At 44.0% G+C, this 19270-nt stretch overlaps 1 protein-coding gene across 1 annotated transcript in view; it reads left to right on the forward strand.

The window, feature by feature from the left end:
- The window catches only part of LOC106510465, a 419655-nt gene that overhangs the window by 296019 nt on the left and 104366 nt on the right, over positions 1-19270 (forward strand). Inside the window, exon 5 of the mRNA XM_021097070.1 lies at positions 13944-14054. Within this exon, the coding sequence (XP_020952729.1) occupies positions 13944-14054 (111 nt within the window). The remainder of the gene's footprint in view (positions 1-13943; positions 14055-19270) is intronic.

The following is a 19270-nucleotide window of genomic DNA, read 5'->3' on the forward strand; positions in this document are numbered from 1 at the left end:
GGGTTAAAAGCAAAAGGGAGAGAAGAGAAGAAAGGGGGAAAGAGTTTGGCAAGTTTAGGCAGTGAAGGATCTAGAATAGCTGTGAATCTGGGCACGAGGGATAGAGGGCAAAGGCCTTTCCAGAAGGGTTGCTCTTGATTTTGGTTTTCTTTGGTGTTCAGAAGACAAAAGAAAAAAAAAATCCCAGTTTCTTCCTTGTTAGGTGGTTGGTTGGTTGGTTGTTTTTGACTAATGGACTAGGCCTCTTTGAAATGAGATTTCCTATAATACTGTGTCATGTCGGACTGCACTGTGGGTGTGTGTATCTGTGTCTGAGTGTGTCTGTGCAGGTGTGTCACTGTGTGCATCTCTGTGTCTATCTGTGTTTATGTCTGTATGTGTCTGTGTGGGGTGTGTGTGTATGTCTAAGTGTGTCTATGTAGGTGTGTCTCTGTGTGTGTGTGTATTGACCTAGGCAGGAAGTTCACACTGGACCCATGCTGCTGAGGTTCGCACCCTGACGCTGGCTCTCCCACCCGTGTCCTCGGAGCGTCGCTCACCCCTTCTGTGAGACCTGTGCTCCTTGGTAAAATGGGAGGGCAGCCCCATGCCTCGTGGGATTTCTGTGAGGGTTGGTTTAGGGGATACGCAGTAGTACCCAGCCATGTAAATCAGGCATCAGCAGGGCCCCCCCATCAGTCACCCTGGGGTACAGACCCCTGTCTTCGCCAGCACCCTATCCCTTTAGGAACCAGGCCCCCTCTTTGCTGGGGACTGAGGGACTTTCTTGGACCCAAGACTGTGGTTTAACCCTGAGAAAACCCTGGGCCCAGGGGAGCACCTTGGCTTCTCTGTCATCCATACCCGATCCTGACCCCACTGAGGTCCACACAGAGCAAACGCTTGAGTGCTGTTGGTCCTCTGAGCCAAGAAGCTGCCCGACTTGAGGATGGTTATTTAACTCTTCCTGGGCCCTTGTTGCACCAGTGGGTCTGGGCCAAGCCATTGCCTCCTGCCCTCTCAGAAATGGGCATGGTTAGGGCCAAGGGAAGCTGGGAAGGGAAGAGAGCCAGGGTGGGGGGCTGGGACACGCAGGGGGTGACTCAGCACTGAGTCTGGGCTTTGTCACGACAGGCTCACCTTGCTCTGGGTCACCCAGGCCCCAGTGACACCCCTCGCCCTTGTCATGAGTCAGGCTCAAGTGGGGGGAGGCGCTCTTGCAGCTTCTCCGAGAAAGGCCTTCTTGACCCTCCTGACCCCTTCGTGGTAGGAGAGGGGCCACGCCAGGTCCTGGAGCACCTGCTCCCAGCTGGTCACCCCAAGGAGAGGCCTGAGCTCTGTCACTAGAGCGGAGAGCCTTGGCCGTGTCTAATGTGTTGTGAGCAAAGGGAGCTGTGCTCCATGTACCATATTCAGAGGCAACCGCCCAATTTCAGATACTTCCAGGCCAAAATGCTTCTAAGTGAAAATGAGATTGGGAAGCTTCCAGGCTCAGCTCCCTGGAGGGGTAGAGAAATCATATCTTTATAAGGATTTTTATCACTGCTACCATCCCCCATTATTTATCCACCCTTCTCCAGGTGCCCACTGTATGCCAAGCTCTTTCTATAGTCTGTATCAGCCAATCCTTGAAGCAGCCCTGGGATAGGTTCAATATTAACTATACCTAATATGGGTATTATTAGTTCATGATGGATCTAAGACTTTGGGAAGTTCCAGAACATGGGCTAAGTCACAGGATGTGCCTGGCACATCCTAAACCTTGAGTCCCTTCTACACCTCTCCAAACCTGGCCTCTCCCAGCCCCACCTGCCCTTAACATATACTGGACAGATCTTGTGCCCTGGGTTTTGCCCAGAAAAAAAAAAAAAAATGGGGAGAGTTGGATAAGAAATTAGATTCAAAGGTGGTATGAACAGAAAGGAATCTAAGATTGCTTACAGCACTTTGAAAATGGTTCATAAACTCATAGTCTTTGCCCCCTTATTTTTGGCTCATGTTTTTCCTCACGTTGCTTTAATTTAAATATCCGTTTACTTCTCAGTGCCTTTCAGGCTCACAGGCTTTGTGAAGAGATCCTTGTAGGTTCCTTGAATGCATTTGCCAAAATCCAGCTCAGCCCTCCCTCCATTCACAGTTCTGTCAGTTCAGTGTTTTTTTACTATGTTTGAAATAATCCGCATGATTCTTCCTGATAAAAAACCAAATCTGAATGGTACTATACTGCACATTTGAAAATTGCTAAGAGAGTGAATCTTAAAAGTTGTCATTACAGGAAAAATTTGGTAGCGGTGCGTCGTGACAGATGTTAACGCGACTTTCTGTGTTGATCGTTTCACAGTATATACAAGTGTCAGTCATTATGTCACACACCTGAAACCCATCTAAGGTTGTATGTCAGTTATTCTTCAAGTTAAAACATCTGGTTGTGTTATCTGCTTACAAAATAGGCTCTCTACAGTCTTCATTCCCTCTCCTTCTTTTGAGGGTAACTTGGATAACATTTTCTTTTTTAAATGTTTTATTAAAGTATAGTTGATTTACAGCATTGTACCAATTTCTGCTGTACAGCAAAGTGACTCAGTTATTTACATATATACATTCTTTTTTAATATTATTTTTCATCATGGTCCCCAAGAGACTGCGTATGGTTCCCTATGCTGTCCAGTAGGACCTCATTGCTCATCATTCTAAATGTAATAGTTTGCATCTACTAACCCCGAACTCCCAGTCCATCCAACTCCCTCCCTGTGCTTCTTGTTTTCTTTTCAGGTCTCTTTTTTGCTCACTGTTTCTGGAAGTTTCTAGATCTTTCTAGTGTCTGTGCCCTTCCCTCTGACAGGGTGTCCTTAGGCCCTTCTTCACCCCTCACACCTTATTTCCAGTGTCAGCTCCCCCAGAAGCTTTCTCTGAGTCCCTGGACCCAGCTTCTAGCTGTCCTAGCACTTTGTACTAACTCAGACGAGGCTGTTGGCATGCACATTTGCCGGAGTTTCCAAACAGAGAAGGCAGATGAGAGTGACCTGAGATTTTGGTTAAAAATGAGATTCCCAGGGCCCACCTCACAGGCCTTTTGATTCCGTAAATCCATGTTGGGGCCAAAGAGCTGTATTTTTGTTTTTTTGGTTTTTTTTTTTTTTAATATAGCACATGCTCTGGGTGATTCTGGTTCAGAGGCTTCTGGCGCCATACTTTGAAGAAACTACACATTATTGGAATTATTTATTTCTGTTTTCTGTTGACCTGCACCTGCTCTGCCTGCAAAGGTCCAGAGCCTTCTGGAACAAGAACCACTATTTTCATTCTTGAGGGCCTGGTGTTTGGCATAAGTACTGGGACGCAACAGACACTCAAGAAATGTGGTGACGGAAACCATTTAGTCATTTTGTCTGTAATTACTTACTAAGCACCCACTGTGTGCACAGTTTTGTTCTAGGCACTGGGGAGAAGCAACAGAGAGCAAGAGAGAGAGAAGTCCTTGTCCTTATAGGTAAAGCAAAGGATGCATGAATTAGAAAGCATAGATGCTGGGTTTCTAAGTTTTAACAGTCATGGCTGCTGTTTACCCATCGTTAGGGATCTTCTTGGATGTTCTATTATCAGACCTCAGGATAAATAAGAAATAAGTAATACACGAAAATGATTGCACCTGCTGCTTTTTCTAGCAATAAGGGAACTAAAGGTCAGAGAGGTGGATCTAGCTGCAAATGACAAGGTCACTCACCAGCAGAGTCTGGACTCAAAGACCGGCCTGTCCTGTTTTGAGTACTGAGTTCTTGGTGTCTCCCCACATTCATCTCAGCCTTGGCATCGCTGCAGTGCTCACCCACCTGGTACAGGTGACCTTACTCTGCAAAGCCAGCAGAGCCTCTCAGAACCTGAGCAAATAGGTTACCCGGGATTGCAGTCTCGCTGGGAAGCTCACCTGTGAAGCTACCTGGGCACCAGGGTTCCACTGAGCCAGCGAGGCGAGGGTGAACTGGCACAGCTCTGCCTCATGAGTGGAAGCGTGTTGTCATTGTTCATGCTTTCATTAAGAGGATTTAGAGCAGAGGAGGCTGAAATGGCTTCGTGTTGGCACAAAAAATCAGAGATTAATAGTAAACCTTGAAAATAGAGAAGCATCTGATTTGGGCTTTTCCACCGACAAGCCCAATAACCCAGAGGAAACTATTAACATACAAATAGACAGTCTTCCCATTAAAACAGCGGCAGACCGTTCTGGAAAAGACCTCTTCACGCAGAAAGCAATTATGATGGGAAATCGAGTCCGATTCAGGCCCATTTGCAGCAAGCTTGGAAAATCAAAATGTAACCACTCATAATCATGTAGACAACCCTGCTATGGGGGAGGGGCGGCCAATTCTTTATTATTATTGCTATTATTATTATTTCAGTTTGAAAGAATCCAACTTTATAAGTGCCAACTCTTACTGACTTGCACCGTCAGCTCAGAGGGTTACAGCACAGTGCAGACACATATATTCACATAAGGGGGAAAAAAATCAGCCTGTGTATAAATAAATAGGTTTTTTGGTGAGATTTCTAGAGGTTAATAGGGTTGCTTAGCTTCAATGCCATTCAAACTGAGAACTTCTAAATAAGGAGATATCTACATTAAATGTCCACACCCTCTCAAAGTCATATGCAGAGCTACCCCATGATCCTACAGTCCCCCTCCTGGGCATGTTTCTGGAGAAAGCTATAATTTGAAAAGATACATTCACCTCAATGTTCTTACAGCACTATTTACAACAGCCAAGATATGGAAGCAACCTAAATGTCTATCAACAGATGAATGGAAAAAGAAGAAGTGGTACACATACACAGTGGAATGTTACACAGCCATAAAAAAGAATGAAATAATGTCATTTGCACCAACATTGGTGGACCTAGAGATCATCATACTAAGTGAAATAAGTTAGAAAAAGAAAGACAGGGATCATAGGACATCACTTATATGTGGAATCTAAACTATGACACATATGGACCTATCTGTAAATCGGAAACACATTCGCAGACATAGAGAACTGACTTGTAGTTGCCAGGACTGGGGGGCGGGGGGAGGGATGGATTGGGAATTTGGAATTAGCGTATGCCAACTATTATATATTGAATGGATTAAAACCAAGGCCTTCCTGTATAGCACTGGCAAGTATATTCAGTATAATTATAACTCTCTATATAAATCACTTTGCTGTACATAGAAATTAACACAACCTTGTAAATCAACTATACTTCAATAAAATAAAATTTAAAAAATAACCCTCAGAGACGTAGCTGAGTCTAAAGATGAGAGTTGAAACCCAAGGCAGTTGAAAGATGCAGGCAAGGCCAGAATCATTCTGGAAAACATGAGCATCTTCCAAGTGGTTGATGAAAAGGTAGCAGACAGGGATGTGAACGTGAGATAGTAGACCTACCGCCCAACACCCTCACGGAAAAAGTACAAGAGGTTGGTTTTGTCACTCAGGATGACATCACAGGGACTGAGGGATGCAGACCCCTGCTGTGCCCTCTTGAATCACCAGGCGATTCTTCCAGGACCACAGACCTTACTCTAGTTGATGGTGTAAATTTCTGTCATCTGTGCTGGATGTCCAGTACTCTCCAATCTCTCATTTCCTTTCTGGAGGAAGATGGACTTCGCATCTGACCTGAGCTACCCCACGGGTGTAGGCCCTCCCTGTATCTCTAACAGAGATTAGCATTTGATTCCCCATGTGGCTGTGCCCCAGATAATCTGGCCGTCTAGAGCTCCATAGACTTGCCATGGTCCTCAAGCTCCGGGCCTTTGCACACGCCCTTCTCTTTGCCCGGAATGCTGTCTGCTCCCGCCTCCCCACTTCCTGCCTCCCAAACAACATGTCTAGTTAACTGCCAGGCTGTGTGCATTCGTGACATTTGATTCCTTACATCAGCACCTGTGTCAATCATTCTATACTTACTTGGGGTGGTTATTTGATGCCTGCCAGTGACCACCCCAACCCCACAGATGCTAAGATTCACTTGATCATGGAGCTCGCATCACCAGAACCCAACACCATGCCAGGTCTAAGGATGGACACAACTCAGACCATCACCTAGTTGGGCCGCTATGACCTTTTGCAGTGAGTTGGTGGATTACTCTGTGGCACAATTGGAGTATAAGACCTGTGTCCTTTCTGGGTTGTCACATTGCCTCTCTGTAAATATGTAACAACATGGACTTTTTTCTTTTTTCTTTGCTAATAATCACATTTTGAAAAAAGAAACATTCAGGCACAAAAAAAAAAAAAATGAATTTTGACCAGTCAAGGAAGAGATAATGTACTTAGTTTCTATTTTAACTGTTACTACTCTAAATCTAGGGAAAAGGGGAGCATATACCCCCTAGATCTTTCTGGAAAGATAAAATCTAGGCATGGATTTCTCCAAAGTGGCATTGCTAACTCCAACTATCACCCTTTCAGCCTGTAAACTGTATGCTGGAATTTCTATTACTTCTACTTTGTGTTCAGTGTCCAGGAGTTATCAGCCATTATGTGCTTCCTTTTCCTCTCCAGGACCAGGATTTAGAACACTGAGGGTTCAGGGTGTGGTTTCCTTTGATGATAGAGCCCACAGAGTGGGAGTCCCAGTGGATTTGGCCATTGGAACCAGGTCATTCTGGGTCACTCCTTACTTTTAGGCCAGACCTTGCAAGTAGGGTCCAATTCCACCATGAAGGAAAAGGTTAGAGCTACCTCATTCATGTATTCATTCACCACTGAGTCAGTCAGTCATTCAGCAAACACCCTTTGATAATTTGTTGGGCAAGGACAAAAATCTCCTCCATATGGAGCTCACTTTCCAATGGAAGGAGCAGGCAACCAACAGAGCAACTAAATATGGTCAGGGATGTAATCAGGAATAAACAGGACCTTGAAATAGCCGTATGCATAAGATTTATAGTAACAAGTAACATGAAGAAATGAATTATCTCTTTTCTTCCCTCTCTCCTCTTTTTGCTTCCTCCACTCTCATTCCTCCCTCCCTTCCTCTCTCTTTCTCTCTCTCCCTCTTCACTCCTTTCTTCCCCCCCCTCCTTCCTTCTTTCCTCCCTTCCTTTCTTTCCTTCCTTCCTGCCTTCCTCCCTTTTTATCTTTTCTTTAACTAGTTCTGTCAACTGAGATGTTGGGTCTCTTCCCTTTACACAGTCTATCTATGCCGCTTACCCCAGGCTAATCCAGTCCAGTTCTGCAAACATGAGACCTCATACACAGGCCCTGCCCTCAAGGAGCCTGCAGCCTGGAAGAGACAGAAAAGCCTCTAACCAATTACAATAATGCAGGGAGCTCCAAGGTTTCTTGATGCTGTGTTGTGCTGCATTGAGAAAGAAAAGAATGGCTCAGAGGAATTAATCCCATGTCTGGAGGTACAGGTTGACCTTCCATCAAAGACGACAGGACCTGGGGTCGCTCTTCCTTTTGCCGAATCCAATTCTATGTTATCCCCATTGTCACATCTTGGAGAAACACATGGGATTAGTCTTCAACTCTTGAGTCTGGGCAGACTCTTTAGATCTTTGCCACAAAAGGAGTACATGACAAAATAGCATCCAGAAGAGCTCTGATTATGTGGCCTCTGAATTCCATGTTTTGGTGTACTCAATCTCTTCCACAAATATGAATCTCCCCAGAGGCCCAAGACATGAAATTTGTGTTCTTCTCCCTCAGAAGGGTATCAAGATGTTCTCTCAAGCAAATGTCTCCAGCTTACAAAGGTAGAGGGAATTTTTAATCAGTTAGTGATACACATTGGAAAGAAGAGTAAGCAAGGTCACGGTTTGATTCAGCTCTGAAGATTTTTACCTATGAAATGAGTTTAACTCTTTTGTATTCGTAAGGGAGGGTATTGGGGGTAAAATTGTTTGGAATCATTCTGCTCTTCAAATTAGGAGAAATCTCATTGTCCCCAATCCCTTAACATTTAATCTGCCCCTTATGTAAAGAATACTTAATATAAATTGTTTTATATGAACTATAACTGTGTGCTTGTATTAACCACCTTCCCTCTCATTAATGATAAGTTCCTATAGCAGAGAATGACTCTTGGTATTCTCCAAGAGTCTGGATATTTTTTTCTTTTTTTTTCTATTTTTTTTTTTTTTTTTTGGCTGCCCCATGGCATATGGAATTCCCAGGGTCAGGAATCAGATCTAAGCCACAGACAAGTCCTAAGCTGCAGCCACAGCAGTGCTGGATCCTTAACCCACTGTGCTGGGCCAGGGGTGGAACCTGTGCCCCAGTGCTCCCAAGATGCCGCCAATCCCATTGTACCACAGTGGGCACTCCGAGTCTGGAATTTAGAAAGAGTTCTGTGCATGTTTGGATGGATATCCGTGGGTGGATAGATGGATGGGTGGATGGAAGTATAGATGGATGGTGAATGGATAAAAGTTACTACATTTAGAAATAGAAATTGGAGAGCTGACTTGCCACAACAGGATAGAATGAGATCATAAAGATATGTCAGTCTATCCCACCTCTGGTGTTTCTGAAAATATGTTCGCAAATGCTTTGATATTCCTCCTTTGAAGCAGGAGAGCCTAGTTCTCCCTTGTGTGGGACTGGAGTTGGTGATTCACTTTCAATTAATCAAATGAAGCAGGAGTGATGGTGGCTGTGTCCCCTGAGCCTGGGTCATAAAAGGGCACAGTGGCTTTTGTCTTGATCCCTCTCTTGAGTAACTTCCTCTCGAGGAAGCCGCCTGCCCTGTTGTGAGGGCACTCAAGCAGCCCTTCGTAGAGACCCTCGTGGTGAGGAATTCACACCTCCCACCAGCGGGCATGTTAGTGAGCTGTCTTGCAAGCAGACTCTCCAGCCCTTGCCAAGCCTTCAAGCCCATGGCTGGACCACAGCCTCTTGAGAGATCCTGAGCTAGAAGTAGCTGCTCTCAAGTTCTTACCCCCAGAAACCATGTGAGAGAAAGAGGTGGGTATTTCAAGTTGCTGCATTGAGGGTAATTTGTTCTTCAACAATAGATCTCACCCCACTCCTGAGATCTGATACCACCAAGCTAGGCCCCTAAAAATGGAATAAACCAGATTACAGAGTGTACCTAAAGTCAGCCATAGGTCTTTTTCTATCAGTTCAAACATAGTATGATTTTGTCAGAATTAGAGTTTCCCTCTGTACAGAATTCTTTTTCCTTCCTTATTTATTTGTTTTTATAGAATAACATGGCTAACTGCATGGATTTGAAGTTAAACAAATCTGGGTCTGGTTCCTTTCTTTGCTATTTATTATGTAGGGGATGATTGTAAATTTATCTCTTGGAGACCAGATGTTTCACAGTAAAACAGAGAGGGGTCATTGTACTTACTTCATATGGTTACACTATCCAGAGTCACCAGGGTTTCATCAGGATCCATTTAGGTGATAAATGTAAAACATTTAGCATCATAGCTGATACCTATTGAAGATTCAAGTAATAGTAACTCTTATCTTGTGCAACAATTAGCCACATTCCCTCATACCAGCAAATAGGACCTTTCTTTAATTCCAAAGGATTGTCCTTTTTGAACTTAATTCTGAGAGACAACATTTCATAACAGCTGAGTGTTTTGAATATGTGGTCTATGGACTTCCTCCATCATAATGAGCTGAAGGATTTATTAGAGGTGAAGATTCTTAAAACCAGTTTTGACCCATTAAGTTAGCATCTTGGGGGTGGGGGTGAAAGGGAGAGAAAAGAGTGGGGATTGGCAGTTTTGTGGCATGCTCCCTCAGTTTGAGTCTAGTGTTCAAGAAAGCTCTCGATTCACTGTCATAGAGGAAAGAAGATTCATCTCAGAACTGGAGGACCCGGGGAGCAGGTCTAACCTCTGAGTTAACCTTTGCAATTCCCAGTCTCCCACCTATGAAAAGGAAACACTAATCTACCTTCTCTCCCTCAGAGAGCAATTGTTAAGATCAGCTGAGATGATAAAAACATTAACTGATTTCTATCTAGTGTACACAGTTTACAAAGTGATTATATCCACTTTACCTCGTTGAAACTCAGGATGGTCCCATGAAGTCACTTTTCCTCCCTGTGGATGGAGATGGAAGCTGAGTCAAGGTTACAGGGCTTGTCTGGGTTGCACCAATGCAGCTTTAGTGCCCAGACCCAGATCTGGACCACAGATCCAGAACTGAACTGGAATCGAAGTGCTATATCAATGCCCTCTTTCTGAATATCACTTTGGCTAAGACTGCGACCTTGGTTATGCTACCAAGGTTTGAGAAGAGGAAGCTGGTAGGAAAGTGTATACATTCTAATTGCCCAGATTGTAATCATACCTGCAAATGGCAGTAATTATTTAAAAACAAAAGCTGTGAGGTCACTGGAATACATTTCTTGAGCCATGACATTAGGGTCCGTCTTGGTGTGAACTATTTCTAACTCATGCTCCACTAAATTCACTCATCTTAGATTATAAACCCAATTGTCTTCATTTACATGCTTTTCCTGGGCCATTATTTTGTTTCTTCTGCCTAGATATATGCAAAAGAAAAAATTTGGAAAATCATTTGTGTTCCTTACATGCTCTATGCATAAAAGAAAGGGCTTCAATTGGATAGTTTATAGTTCTGTCAATAAAATTGTCTGCTACATATGCTATGTGAAATGGCTGGAATGGTTTTCACTGAGTTTGGTGGGTATGTGTTATGTATAATAAATATATCTTTGGGTGTCAGAGTATACTATAAGAAGTATATATATACTTCTTAAAGACATCACACATCCTCCAAAGGAAGCTGAAGAAGCAGTAGCCTCTGTGGCCAGGAAAGGCAAAGCATGTGTATTAGATTCATTAGGTAGAAAAAAAAATGCTTTCAAATAGGAGTTGAAATCTGAAGTCACAAGGTCAGACACTCTGAACCATCAATACTGATTTGGGATGTGGTTGATTCTCATATAACAACCCCAGGTAGAGAGCCTGTGGACCAGGTCAGTGCTTGACCCAAGAGTTTTAGGTTGGATTCCCCCAGGGTAGAATGGGATCCAAGGATTTGAGTGCAAGTAGTTTATTTGGCAAATGGTCTCAGATGCACTGGTGAGGAAACTGGCAGGTTTGACAGGGGACACAAGAAATCCAAAAGAGGGTTCAGGAGAGTGGACGTTACTGGTGCAGGCACTTGGGGTTTCATCCAACTCAAGGCCCCAGTGAGACCATGTACAACATACTTCAGAGTTATCCTACCCAGGGGCAAGGACGCCGGGGGTACTTATCCCTCAGGTGCCATCCATCATGGCTGTTTCTGGGGTGCTCAGACCCTCAGACTTCTGACCTGCCCTTAAGTGTCTGGAAAAGGCCCTCAGACAGGGGCTCACAGACACTTACAGCTAAAGGCCCTCAGCTTGACTGACCACTTAAAGTTTGCTATGAGCCAGAGGACTGTGTCATTGGGTGAATTTGTATGTGGTGATGACGATAGTACACTGGTAATGCAGCAGCAGTCAGCTGTCTGCTGAGGGCCCATCAGCTGGACCCCAGTGGGTCCTTTATGCATCTCTTTCACCCCACACCACAACCCCACGTCAAAGCCATTAGGATTCATATTTCCATAAAGGAAAGGAAAAGCCAGAGCTTTGGTTACTGGCCAGTGTTCACACAGTTGGCAAAGGAAAACCAGACTCTGAACCCAGGGCTTTTATTAGAGAACATAGCCTCTCCACAGAGCAGGGAGTCAATGTAGATTTGTTGAATGGACAAAGTCAGTGTACATGAAGTGTGTTTTTGAATGAGGTGGTGCTTTTGTTGACGTGTATCTGCCTTGAATATTTTCTGAAACCCACCCCTTCCCTGTGCCTCTCACCTCTAGGCAAGGCCGAAGGGTGTTGGATAAGAGAATACGGGTACTTTTTAGTCCTGGATAAACGGGATGGACAGTCTGTGTGTATATAAAGCGTGCACTCACTGTAGCTTCCTGCGACATCCGCTTATTTTCTGAACAAGAAATACTTTGGTTCTCAACAAATAGTATCAACGTTGAAGAAAATATGTTGAACTATGCGGATGGTGGTGGGCTGAGAAAGTATGAGATAAGCTGTTTCCTCCCACAGGAAGCCTCTGCTCTCTGCAGTGGGCTCAGGGGTGACAGACAGAAAGGTGAAAAATTAAATAAATAAGCAGATAGGTAGGTGGGGTTTGAAATGCTATGAAACTGTGCCTTCCTAAGGCGGTCACGCTGAAATTCAGGTCACTGGTCAGAAGAACAGTTCTCCAGAGGCCTTCGGGTTTTAACCCACAAGGGTTTCATCCACCAGCAGGCAGGATTCCTCCACCTGAAGGCATAAGGGGTTAGCGTTTGAGGAGTTAAGATTTGCCCTGCAGTAATCGCTTGAACCACTTCCTGGTTTGTATCCTCCCCTCCCCCACCCAAGCTCTAAGGGCCAAACCCAAGCCTTTTTTTTTTTTTTTTTTTTTCCCAAACAGATCCGTGTCTGAAATATTGGCTTCTGTTTCTGAAGAACTCACTTTTGAGCTTGTTTGTCCAGCTCTGTAGTTCAAATTAATTTCACCCTTCAGGGACTTGTAGGCGTGTTGACAGATGCAATGACAAAAATGGAGTTTTATTGGAAAGGGTGTTAGTCAGAGAGGCAAAGGGCTCAGGGGATAGGTTGGTAATGGGCTATGGAGACTTTCTTCTTAGGTCACTGGCTGCCATCTAGAACCTGCTTGGCAGTGATGGAAAATCATTACCTCTTGACAGCTGCCTGACAGGTGGCCAGTAACACGGTGGTACCCTCCTCCTATGACTCCTCCTAGAAAGAGCGATCCCATAACAGCAGGAACACCATGGACGCCATGAAAACCCAGGAGCTCAAGGGCCAGTTTTCCTTCTCAACAACCTGTCCCTTACTGGGTTAAATATTTTTATCAATGTCACAGAATATGGCCCACCAAAAATCCCCATGCTTACCTCTCAGCGGTGGGGAAACCTGATTAAAACCAGGGGGAACAATGGAGCACAAAGAGAAGTGACTGGTAAAAAAGTTACTGTGTCATGTTGATTGGCTCTGATCACGGAGCTAGACCATCCATACATTTACATAAAAAAGACCAAAAAAATCATAAAAGGCCAGAACTGGCATCAGGAAAACACATAGGGACAACCCCCAAATAGAATGATTGCAAGAAGAAATTTGGCAGATTTCCAGCTGAAGGGCCCTTAAGAGACACACAAGGCAAAGTGCCACGTAAGACCCACGATGGTCAGGTTGGCGCCATGTTAATTTCAGCGTGGCTGTTCTCAGCTGGAACCCAATCACCCCCTCGCATCTCCACAGGAGTCCATCCTTAATGCAGGCCGGGCCCAGATAATGAGAACTTGATGCTTCGTGGGGGAATTTCCTCCTTTCTATGGGTTTAAGCCAAAACCTTTAAAATTATTTTAAATGTCATTTTCCTTTTTAATGGGACATGTAAGTACTAGGAAAATTATAGCATTAAAAGGCTTTCTTTGGACTTTTTTTTTTTTTTTTTTACGTTTTTGTAATTACTTTTTAGAGGGAAGAACTGTGAATTCATGGTGAATGTTGCCCTCCATATGAGGAACCTGATGCCAGGCTCTTATTCTGAAACAAGGTCCTCACATTTTCCCCCTAGAAAAACACTCAAGAAATTCACTAGTTTGAGATCAGCACATGTTTATTTCCCCACAGGCCATAAGCCATGTGATTTCCAGAGAGGTAACAAGATTTATCCACTGCTGTTGGCCAAAGGAAAGACTGTGCTGTGACACTTAATAAATGTATTAAGGCATAAGGCTAATGAATTTGCAAACTCTGCTCCATCTGAAGGAGCATCACACCCGTCTAAGTACACCTGGATGCGACTGATGATTTGAAATATGGGTTACTGCCTTCCATTTGGCCCCAACGATGTCACACACAACTCCCCAAACTGAGTGAGCGGTTATGACCATAGGTTGTTGTTGTTTTCTTGCTGCCAGGTCTGCGTATGGTCTGTGGCTTTGCTGGCTTTGACCCTTTTAGGACCCAGGGTGCAGAGGCAGCAGCTGGAGAATGTTCTTCCCATCGTGGACGGCAGGAGCTCAAGAAAGGTAAGGAGAACCGCGCAGAGCCTCTTACAGCCTCACCTTGAATGGATCCGATCACGTACTCGTGGGTGAGCGTGATCTGGGGATGATGGGTCGGGGGAGGGGGGCACTTGTTGGTCATCAATATGATTGACTAAGGTCACATGACTTAAAACCACATAACTTGAAACTGCAGGTGATGTTCTTTTAGTGATTTAGTGGATGTTTATGGACTCATTACACGAGTCTAGGTGAGCAGGGTACATTCGTAAAAGCGTGTCATCCTCTCAACAGAACTGCAACGGAGGCACGTATCTCCATTTTACAGATGGGTCAGGGGTAGCCAGTCAGCAAAAGACTGGGCCTTGGGCCCTAACACTAGAAAGTCATAGAACCAGTGTTGGAACGCAGGTGCTCTAGCTTGGAGCCTGTGCTCTTCTGCTGCTCTTGGCTCTGTGCCCAAGCCTGGGGCCAACAGAGGAGGGCAGCGGTCCCCATGTGCAGATGGACAGCTGGCTGGGATTGTCACATGAAGAGAGAGGATTCTCTTTTGGAAATGAGTTGAATACATTTGCCCGATGCTGGATAAACAGAGGCGGTTGGTGAAGGTTGCTAACCCCGGTTGAGGTCTGAAGCGAGATAGGACTGGAAGTGAACGAAGCTGACTTTCGGTGCCTTTAATCTGGTTTAGGAGGAGGTTCAGAGGCATAGCCCCATGTCACCATCATCTGCCGGCAGTCCAGGCCGGCAGGGCCTTTACAAGAGTGGCTCGTGTGTTGTTAAGTCAAGAGAAAGAGAGACGTAGGAGTAATACTCTTGCAACATAATGAGTACAAAGGGACATTCATTAATATTCAATATAGATTTGATTAACTTTTAAGCACCTAGTAGGTGCTCAGGTAATTCAAAATAAAAGGAGACAAAGTCCTTGCCCTCATGGAGCTTACATTCTAAAGGACAAAGACTTTTTTGGGGCAGTCTCATCCATGGATGTATAATCACAAAATGGAGCATCTTTTTTAAAACTTTGAAAGAAAGGAACGAGGTTTCATGAGAGGATAGGACAAAGGTGATAGGAATTTAAAGGAGAGAACCTAAGAGAGGCTAAGTGTGTGTGTGTGAGATAGAGAGCTTGTGTGTATGGGCGCATGTGTCAGTGGAGTGAGAGGTGGGAAGCATTCTAGACTGAAGAAGGAGTGTTTGCCTAGATCCTGGGATGGGATGAAAGAAGGACAATGTCGCAGTCCAGCTGGGCTTTTATAAAGGGCTGGCGCCTTGAGTTTCCTCTTGGCTGGTATGCAGCTGCCTCTGAAAGGGGCCAGTTGCCTAAAACTCCCCCTCATCTACAGCCAAGTTCAAATAAATGTCACTTCGAGTGAGATCTCCCTCAGAGCCTGCTGCAGTCTCTATCTGGCAAAGGCAGAACATTTTGCAGCTAAGAGAAATGAACTTGCCACTGCCCCAGAGAGCCCTGGGGTATAGCTGAGGAGCAGATCCTGCCCAGGTTAGAAACTGCAGTAACATGAGCGGAGTTTACCACTGGCTGGCGGGAGATCAGTTCCTTGCTTAAGAAATTCAACATATGTTTACCAACTAGCCATGATGTTTACTGACTAGCCCTGCTATCCCAGATGCAGAGGAGAGTGATAAGACAGATACAACCCTGCTATTAAAGACTCCATGGTCTGCGAGAGAAAACACACCCAACAGCAAGCAGTAGTAAATAACAGACTAGGATAGTGCTCGAGAGTTGTGGCTGGCATGGGGGAGAGGCCCCTCATTCAGATTTTAGATGTCACTAAAAGCTTCTTGGAAGAACTGAGGGTTGAGAAAACTCTTAGACAATTAATACGTGTCCACCATGCAAAGAAGGGGCATCTTAGCGCCATCAGAAATAACAGTAAGTGCAAAATCATCAGATATGTGCAAAACGCAACAATGCCACAATGTTTTTGGGTGCAAAGAGCATTTAGCCTGCAGACTCATGTCCTATCTGAAAGAAGTTCTTGATTCAGCCTCCTTCCTGCTCCATCTGCAGTAATATTTCCTCATGGTTTTCCCCCAGCTTTATTGAGATAAAATTGACAAACAACATTGCTTAAGGATCCTGTGTACAAGGCAGTGATTTGATACATGTACACATTTCAGAGTAGTTACCACCACCAGTTTAGTTAATATAGCTTTTTCTCCCATAAGTACTATTTTGTTGTCTTTGTTATCCTGGTGAGACTTATAGTCACCTTAGTGAATTAGATCCTCAGCTCTTAGTGACTTTGTAGCCTTCCACCGACATCTTTCCATCTCCCTCTCCCCCTCTTGCCTGGGCAACCACGCTTCTACTCTGTTTTTATGAGTTTCCGCATGTTTAGATTCCACATACAAGTAAGGTCATGTGGTATTTGTCTTTATCTGTCTGACTCATTTCAAGTAGCCCAATGCACCTGTGCTTCCTGTATCCAAGTTCATCTTATATGGCCTCAGCAGGAGGTGAGACTTTCCTGTCCAAACTCTTGTCTGGGTATTGGGTGTCTTTGGAACTAGGGCTGCAAGTGTGGTCAGGGTGGGTGTTATTAACAGAAGTACTGGGGTTTTGGGGAGCCGCAGTGCTTCTGAGCCCTGGAGGACATTTGCACAGCACATAGCACCAGGAGATGTGATGGGACAGGGGCTTGGCTTCCTTTCCCCAACTCTCAGTTCAAAGCCATCGGCTCTAGAAGACTTCACTCGTCTGGGAGTCACCTCCTTTGAAGTTCATGGGAGGATTTTCTCCATTGTGTCTCTGTTTCATCTACATATGGAGCCTCTCCTGCAAGACTGGGAAAATGTAGAGGGCTCTCTCCAGTTGACTGGGGGCATAGCATAAGGCAGTGTTCATGGGCAGAGCTTTGAGACTGTGTCACATTTCTGCCACCTGTCCCAGGTGGGTAATTGTGCACACTGAGCCCCTTGTTCCTCTTTTCCAAATGTCGCTTTGTCTCTTTCTGTAAGAATGCCGTTGGGATTTTGGCAGGGATTGCATCGACTCTGTCGATCACTTTGGGTAGCATGGGCACCTTAACAATATTGCCTTTCAATCCATGAACAAGCAGTGCCTTTCCATTTGTCTCTATCTCCTTTCATTTCTTCCTACAGTGTTTTACGGTTTTCAGTGTATAAGCCTTCACTTTCTGAGTTAAGTTTATTCCTAAGTATTTGATCCTTTTGTTGGTCTTAAAAATGGGATTGTTTTCATTCCTTCCTTTTCCGGTAGTTTGGAATTAGTCTATAGAAACACAACTGATTTTTGTATGTTGACTTTGTATTTTATAGCTTTACTGAATGTATTAGTTCTAATAGTTGTGTGTGTTGTGGAATCTTTAGGGTTTTGAAAAAAAAAAAAACAGGTCTAAAATTCACATGGAACCATAGTATACCCCCAGATTATTCTAAAATTTATTGAGAAAACTAAAGTGCTGAGGAAGCATTTTAAATCACGTGGACAGGATGGATGACTCAATAAAAGGCACTGGAATAGCGACATCCTAATGGGGGAGGGAGACTAATTTGGATCTGTTTCACACAATATTCAATAACAAATTTCAGTAGGATTAAATATCTTGATTTGAAATGCAAACTTTAATATGCCTTTTAATGAATAGGAAACTAACTCGATGGCCTTGGAGTGGGGAAAATACATCTTTTTTTTTTTTTCACACTAGAAGTTTATTTCATCTCTACAATTTTTTTTTTTAACCAAAAATTTTGGAAAAAAAACACAACGTTATTCCTAGTCGTAAAAACAAACTTGGCCAAATCTGAGGATAGTGATTTTCTAGTTGTTTGTTTTTTAGAAGTCAAAGTTGGACTGTGAATTGCTCAGAGTCCTCTGTTGTTTTTCCATGATGAAGTGTAGCTGTATCTTGTCGTCTTAGAAATGCCTTCCTGGAATCGGCCGCTATTACCTGTCAGTAAAGAGTTAAGTAGGAGACAGCAGTACGAAAGGCCTTTGCCACTTTCGATTTTCACTTCGACATGCCTTTTAATAAGTAGGAAACTACCTTGATGACCTCGGAGTGGGAAAATACACTTGTTTTTTCGAGATGTCTCGGTAAGCTGGTGACTTCCTGGGTTGGGAGGGGAGATCTCTTTTACTGCAATGTTTCAAGGCTACTGTGCCATGCACATAAAAGCAGGGACAGAGTGATCAGCGCATAGCCAGTAAGAACCATGATAGAACAATGTTTTGAAACCAAATGCATAATTAAAACTGTTGACCCACAAAAAAAGTGCAGCTGGATACAGAAAATGTACATGTACAAGGAAAATATCTCTTTTCTTCCTTTTTAAAAAATTGAGGTATAGTTGATTTACAGTATAGTGTTAGGTTCAGGTATACGGCATAGTAACTCAGTTATATCTATATGGATAGAGAGATCTGCTCTTTTCCAGATTCTGGGGAAAGTTTCTTAAACAAGATCTATAAAGCAAAAATCTTTAATGAAACATTTTAAATCTAAGGCGTTTCAACAGAATCTTCATTTAGCAATCCACATGCTAAGAGAAATATTTTTATGTTACATCTAAATGTACCAATAATTCTGGCCTGTTAATACATAGAAGCTATACGAGGCATTGCAGGATGGTGGAAACGGCCAAATGTAAAGTAACGAAAATTCCAAGAAGAGGAAACCCACACATTTGACAGAAATATGCTCTTCATAGCCCTTGTTGACTTACGGTACCCTCTTGGTCATATATCAGACTTTGGTGTCTGTCTCTAGGCTCGCTTATGTTTCTTTGATCTACTGGTCCCCCAAATCAAGGGGTGTCTACGCTCTGTCGCTGTATTTTGGTGCTCTAAATCTGTGCTGTCAGGTGGGGTAGTCGTGACCACGTGTTGCTATTTAAGTTTTAATTAGGGCGTTCCCATCGTAGCTCAGCGGAAAGGAATCCATGAAGATGCATCCATGAGGATGCAGGTTCGATCCCTGGCTTCCCTCGGTGGGTTAAGGATCCAGCGTTGCTGTGAGCTGTGGTGTAGGTCGCAGACATGGCTCAGATCTGATGTTGCTGTGGCTGTGGCGTAGGCTGGCAGCTACAGCTCTGATTGGACCCCTAGACTGGGAACCTCCATATGCCATGGGTGTGGCCCTAAAAAGCAAAATAAATAAATAAATAAAATAAATTTAAATTAGAGTAGAATTCATTTCCTCGGTCACACTAGCCACAACTCAAGTGTTCAGTAGCCTGTATGGCTAGTG

Source organism: Sus scrofa, chromosome 6, assembly GCF_000003025.6.
Source record: "Sus scrofa isolate TJ Tabasco breed Duroc chromosome 6, Sscrofa11.1, whole genome shotgun sequence".
NCBI classification, from domain to species: domain Eukaryota; kingdom Metazoa; phylum Chordata; class Mammalia; order Artiodactyla; family Suidae; genus Sus; species Sus scrofa.